The 6,266-nt window shown below is 42.4% G+C and overlaps 1 protein-coding gene across 1 annotated transcript; it reads left to right on the forward strand.

Annotated features, from left to right (window-relative positions):
* The first annotated feature begins 377 nt into the window (after positions 1-377).
* On the forward strand, positions 378-4,587 carry LOC144805835 (uncharacterized). The gene is made up of 2 exons (XM_078672315.1): positions 378-431; positions 968-4,587. Exon 2 carries the CDS (start codon positions 1,871-1,873, stop codon positions 3,266-3,268), a length of 1,398 nt encoding a protein of 465 aa, XP_078528441.1. The 5' UTR covers positions 378-431; positions 968-1,870; the 3' UTR covers positions 3,269-4,587.
* Positions 4,588-6,266: the final 1,679 nt, after the last annotated feature.

The following is a 6,266-nucleotide window of genomic DNA, read 5'->3' on the forward strand; positions in this document are numbered from 1 at the left end:
CTCTTCCTCCCTCTGTCCGTTCTTTCGGCATTTTTCATCTCTGGATCTGGCTTCCATCTCTTTGCGTCCTCCCATCCTGCCAGTTTCTGTCTTTTCTACTACAATCAAAAGACACAGTACATGTGTGTGGACACACATGCACACAGGGCTTGCTTTAGGGTGGTGCGACCAGTGGAGCTGCACCTGGTGCTGACCTTGGGGACACTGTGTTTAGAAGTAACTTATGGGTTCACAAGCATCGGCTTCAGAGTTTCCTGTGCTGGACCCTGTAGTGAGAGTGGAAGATAGCCTTTTTTCTCTTTCCTCTGTTTTGGGTTTTTCTTTTCTTGACCCTTTTTGGTTTCCTTTACTGTTGTGCTGTTTTTTTCTCTTTTCAGGTGTTGCAGTAGCTGGGTCCTGACGGAGGAGTTTGATGAGTTCTGGGCCATCAAGTGAGTCCTTATCATCCGCACAATTTGAAATAGTGAATTCCACTCAGCTAACTGGACACAGCGTCAGTCTACTGTGGCATTTAAAGCAGTGATTACAACAAGGCGAATTCCTTCGTTCAATAAAATGTCCCTTCCTAGATCACTGGAAAAAGGAATAGATTAACAGTCTAGGTGGGCAGGGGAGTAAATAACATCTGAAAGTCTTTAAAAGTATTACAAATATCTCATTTGATGCCAGCCTTTGCCACAGAAATTGAAAATTGATAGTGTTGGGTGCTTCTGAGAATCTGTGTCACAATATATGCGCAACTTGTGTTTCTTTCTTAAATATTAAATACGTTTTCTCTCACATCCATGAGCTCCAGTAATCCGAAGCTCCCGATCTACAGTGTCCCCGAGCTGTTTCACCACTATCAGAAATGATACTCAACTGATTTCCTGGCTTGTTTTTGGTCAATACTTTCTTTGTGCAAAGTATAAGGTCACAAATATTTTTTCTTTGTGTTCATTTACAATTTTTTACTCCATTTCTACAGGTGATTGAAGCATGAAAGAAAAACAGAAGGTTTAAATTTAGTGAAAAACAACTAAAAGGATTATTTCAAGGAAAGTTAAAACATTCTCGAGCTCTAGAGAAGAAACAAATTCTATGTGTCAGGAACGGTGAGGATGTTGGTGAAGAAGAAACTGGTGAATGTGAAAGTTGTCAAATCCCTATAGTAAAATGGCCATACATGTTTACCAAGTGTCAGTAACTGAAATTGAGGAGAACAATGGCCATAATTGATCCCCACGCAGTGCACTTGGGAATACTCAGTGTAGTAAATTCTGTTTGATGGTTTATGAGAAATGCTTTGGAGACCCAAACCCTCCCCAACAGATCAGCATCCGTAGACGTGTTGTGATGTGACAGAACCATCAAAAGACTAATATACTTGGTTTAAAAGTGCAAGCTTTTGTCTCCGTCTCCTTATACGCTTTTTCAGATGTCGTTACAGCAAAGATGCTGGATTATCATTTCCAATATAGGAAGCATATGCTGTTGATAATTCATAAACCACCCTGGCATGCCCTGATCACCTGCCATTAGTTGTATGAACAAACATACCTAACAGGCAAACACTAAAGCCCAAAGACCTTATCAGTGCTTTTAAAACTCCTAAATCAAATGTGATAAACTGGAGTCACAAAATCACCGGGCATAACTTGGAGAAAATGAATCCATGAGGAGCATCTTAGTAAACACAAGGGGCTCCTCTATGAAAGTTTATAAGAGAAGTTAGATAGGTGCCTTTAAAGGTAGGAAAATGATCTCAAGGAAAAAAAACTATAATTAGTTAAATACAAATGTGAAGAAGAGCACCTGCAGTGTAGTTTAGAAGTTAATGTTGAGTGTAACATAAACAAGTACAGACTCTGGAATCAGATTTAGTCTTAAGATGGCATGTATCCAGGAACAGACCCAAGTTGGAGAAACAAACAACTCGAATAAGAGCAATGACTGTGAGAACAGCTTTAGCCATCAATCCCACCTCACTAAACATGAGAAAACTAGCACTGGACGAAAACCCCATCAGTGTCCTGAATGCCGGAAAGGCTTCACTCGCAAATCCAGCCTTACTGTGCATGAAAGAACCCACACTGGGCAAAAACCATATCAGTGCTCTGAATGCTGGAAAAGCTTCAGTCAGAAATCCAGTCTCACTTTACATGAAAGAACCCACACTGGGCATAAACCGTATCAGTGCTCCACGTGCCAAAAAAGCTTCCGTTTTAGTGGCAGTCTGATTCAACATCAGGTAACTCACACTGGACAAAAACCTTATCAGTGCTCTGAATGCTGTAAAAGCTTCAGTAGTAAATCCAACCTTTCTGTACATAATAGGACCCACACTGGGTATAAACTGTCCCAGTGCTCTGAATGCTGTAAAAGCTTCAGTAGTAAATCAGCTCTCTCGCACCACGAGAGAGCTCATACTGGACAAAAACCTTATCAGTGCTCTGAATGCTGGAAAAGCTTCAGTCAGAAAGGCAGCCTTACTAAACATGAAAGGACCCACACTGGGCAGAAACCGTATCAGTGCTCTGAATGCCAGAAAGCTTTCAGTCAGAGATGCAGTTTAATTGAACACAAGAGAACTCACACTAGACAAAAACCTTATCAGTGCTCTGAATGCCAGAAAAGCTTCAATCAGAAATCCAACCTTACTAGACATGAAAGGACCCACACTGGGCTCAAACCGTATCAGTGCTCTGAATGCCAAAAAAACTTCAGACATAGATCCGGTTTAATTAATCATGAAAGAACCCACACCGGACAAAAACCTTATCAGTGCCCTGAATGCCAGAAAATTTTCTGTGACAAATCCAGTTTAACTCAACATGAGAGAATCCATACTGGGCTCAAACTGTATCAGTGCTCTGAATGCCAAAAAAACTTTAGACATAGATCTGGTTTAATTAATCATGAAAGAACCCACACTGGACAAAAGCCTTATCAGTGCCCTGAATGCCAGAAAAGTTTCTGTGACAAATCCGGTTTAACTCAACATGAGAGAATCCATACTGGGCTCAAACCGTATCAGTGCTCTGAATGCTGGAAAAGCTTCAGTAAGAAAATAAATCTCTCTACACATGAGAGAACACACACTGGACAAAAACCTTATCAGTGCTCTGAATGCTGGAAAAGCTTCAGTCAGAAATCCAACCTTACTGTACATGAAAGAACCCACACTGGGTATAAACCGTATCAGTGCCCTGAATGCCAGAAAAGCTTCAGATTGAAAACAACTCTCACTAGACATGAGAGAACTCACACTGGGGAAAAACCTTCTTAGCTCTCTGAATGCTGGAAAATTTCAGTCGTAAATCTGGTCTCACTCAACCTGCGAGAACTTACCTGTAAAAAAACCTTGTCATTGTTCTAAATGCCTGGGAAGCGTCTGCTGGAGATTCAGTATCATTCAACAAGAGAGAACCCACAACGAGAAAGAAAATGATCAGTGCTCTCAATGTAACAAAAACTTCAGTTGTGAATGTAACCTTTCCACATAAGAGAGACAATGTGGGAGAATAAAAGGTGCTCACTGTCAACCCTGAGGATGGAGCTTTCAGCCTCACAAAACATTTACATGAAGCCGCCACAAAGACATCGATCCATTGATTGTCCTTCAAACTGTCTACCGAAAGAAGCACACAGCGTGGGATGGAAATGCTTGAATTAACCTCATTCTTTTGTAACTATTTGTGGCCTCATTCCATTCAGCGTGTTTTGCTCCCTGAGTGTTTATAAGCCATGGCTCTGACCCACAAAGGCCAAGGCGATCCTGAACTTTGAGGCCACGCTGCTAGGATCAGGAATGCATGTAACCTCGAACTGTTTCCAACCTTAATGAGCCTCACCAGGGGGCTGCAGCAGGAGTCCCTTTGTCGTAGGTCTCGATGGGACCAACATCTGTTCATGTTTGTGCCACGTAGGGCTGATCATTGAGGAAAACTAAAGGTGATGGATGAACTGGTAGTTAATCTCGGCAACATCCCACCACATCGTTCTCTAGTCTTTGTGTAACTACAGACAAGGCCAGCCATATGCAAGCCACTCTTGGATCCACCCTAAATAGTCCTAATGACTTCTGTTCCAATGGGACATGGCCTCGTATTACAAAGATCCACACGAGTGGCCTCTTTCCATCTTCTTTTTGTTTCAAATGGAACCTGCTATCCCTTTAACCATGCCTCAGGCCTGCCAGGTTCCATGCTTTGGCTCTTATCATCAACCTTGAACCATATCCATAACTTGGAAGCGCCGAAGACTTCGCAGCTGTTGTAACTGCTTGAAGTTTCCCACATTTTGATGACCATGGATTCAAGTTCAACTTTATAACCCAACTCTACTCTGTGGGAATTTTGCACTTCAAGTCACTTCTGTGCTGCTCGTCACCTTCTGAGACTGATTCAGCCAAAAACCTTGCATCAAATTCCAGTGTTAATCATTACCAGAGACTAAACGTATCTTTGTCCTCTCGAGCATAGCTATCGAAGTCAGCTACAATTTTGTAGGTGACTTCCTGATTGATTCAGTGGATCTGCTTTTTTTTAATTCATTTTCCTTTTTGTTTGGTTTTGACAGTTGTTTTTGTAATTAATAATCCTTAAATCACAGCCCTCCTTTAGATTTTGCTTCTGAATAAATATTAAATATTCTTTTTGATCTAAACTTGGTTTGAATCCTTAAGTTCCTAGTCTATTTTTAATAAACTGTATTGAAATATGTGACTTCCACTGTTTTGCTTTACCTTCGAGCGCGCCTTAGGCCATACTGCTCAAGCCACGGTACCAAAAGCGAGCTAAGAACACTTTAGTAGGAGAGACATTTACCTTTGCTGACCAAAGTTTGGGAAAATCAAAGCAGGCTGACTCCAGAAAACACACTGCCTAGCTGGAAACGTTGCTCTCTTAGGTGGCATCTGCACCACCTGTAGATGCAAAAAGCAAAGATTATGAGTGAAGCTGTTGGTATCTGTGCCCCCAGAATTTGAGTCTGCCACCCGCTCTCAAACATTTGAAAGAGCTAAAGATCCACCCGTCAGAGATTCATGTCTCAGCAACTAAGACTACCTGCTCCTGTCATACAACACACACACTGTTACCTGAATCCCTTAAACCTGCTACATAAACAACTTGTGCTGTGCGTTGTGAACAGGCTTTCACCCCCCTTTGTATGTAAATGAGTTTCTGTGATCAGACACCCCAGGCTCCCATCTCTTCTTGTGTGGGTGATAATGTGAGAACTGTAATGAGATCACAAACAAGGGCTGTATTGAGAAATAATCGTCTTCCAAGTCACACAGTAGTTTGTAGTTCTTTATTAGTCTTTTAAATGTACATCCCCCAGCCCGTTCCAAGGAAGAGTATAGTTTGCGAAGCACGACTCTCTTGTAACCCGCTCCCCAGATTAGGTCCATAAGAACAGAAACAGAGTCCAATTTCCTGAAGAAGCGCCGAGGCAGGTAAACTAGAGGGGTTGAGAAGCAGTATTAAATGTATTAACAGCATTTTTGCAACTTCCACTCTACCCATGGGTCGATAGTTGCAGGGAGCCCCAAAACGACAGGGAACTGCAAAACTTGGACATCACCTAAGTTGCCCTGTATACGTTCTTTGTCGGTGTGGTAAGTTCATCGCTTAATACCTGAAGATGTCAGGGTGCCACCCCGGTGCTAATTGGGCAGCACTTCCTGTTCTAAGTTGTTAGTCTGCGCATGGGATATAAGCTGGATTTGGTCCAATTTAGCCTTAGTCTAGAAGCCCTACCAAAATCGTCCAGGACATCCATCACCTGTGGTAGATACGAATGCACGTTCCTGAGGTACACAAATGCATCATCAGCATACAGTGATATGTCCTCTCAATTTGACTCACTCGGTATATTGATTGCTGGGTCCTGTGAACGAAACAGGGCAGCAAACAGATCCATGGCTATGGCAAAAGTAATCGACAGCGGGCATCTTTGCTGCATGCTTCAAAAGAAACTGAGGTCTCTGCCTGTCCGGATGTGTGACAGCGGGTTGGTGTAGAGGAGATTTATCCAGTGTAATATTTCTGGGCCTAGTTTCATGCACATCAGCACTTTCGATAAGTAAAACTATTTCCAGGGTGTTGAAGGCCTTCTCTATATCTAGTGAGAGTGCTGTGTATGGAGGCAAATTCTTGAAGATTCCTTTCCATCAGCTGCAGAGGCGCCATAGGTTAAGACATATTTTTCTCCCAGGTACGAAATCATTCTGGTCTTGGTGCCAATGTAGAGAGGCAGGGGAGCAACCTGTTTGCAAGGAC

The sequence above is a fragment of the Lissotriton helveticus genome, assembly GCF_964261635.1.
Source record: "Lissotriton helveticus chromosome 1_1 unlocalized genomic scaffold, aLisHel1.1 SUPER_1_unloc_29, whole genome shotgun sequence".
Lineage (NCBI taxonomy): Eukaryota > Metazoa > Chordata > Amphibia > Caudata > Salamandridae > Lissotriton > Lissotriton helveticus.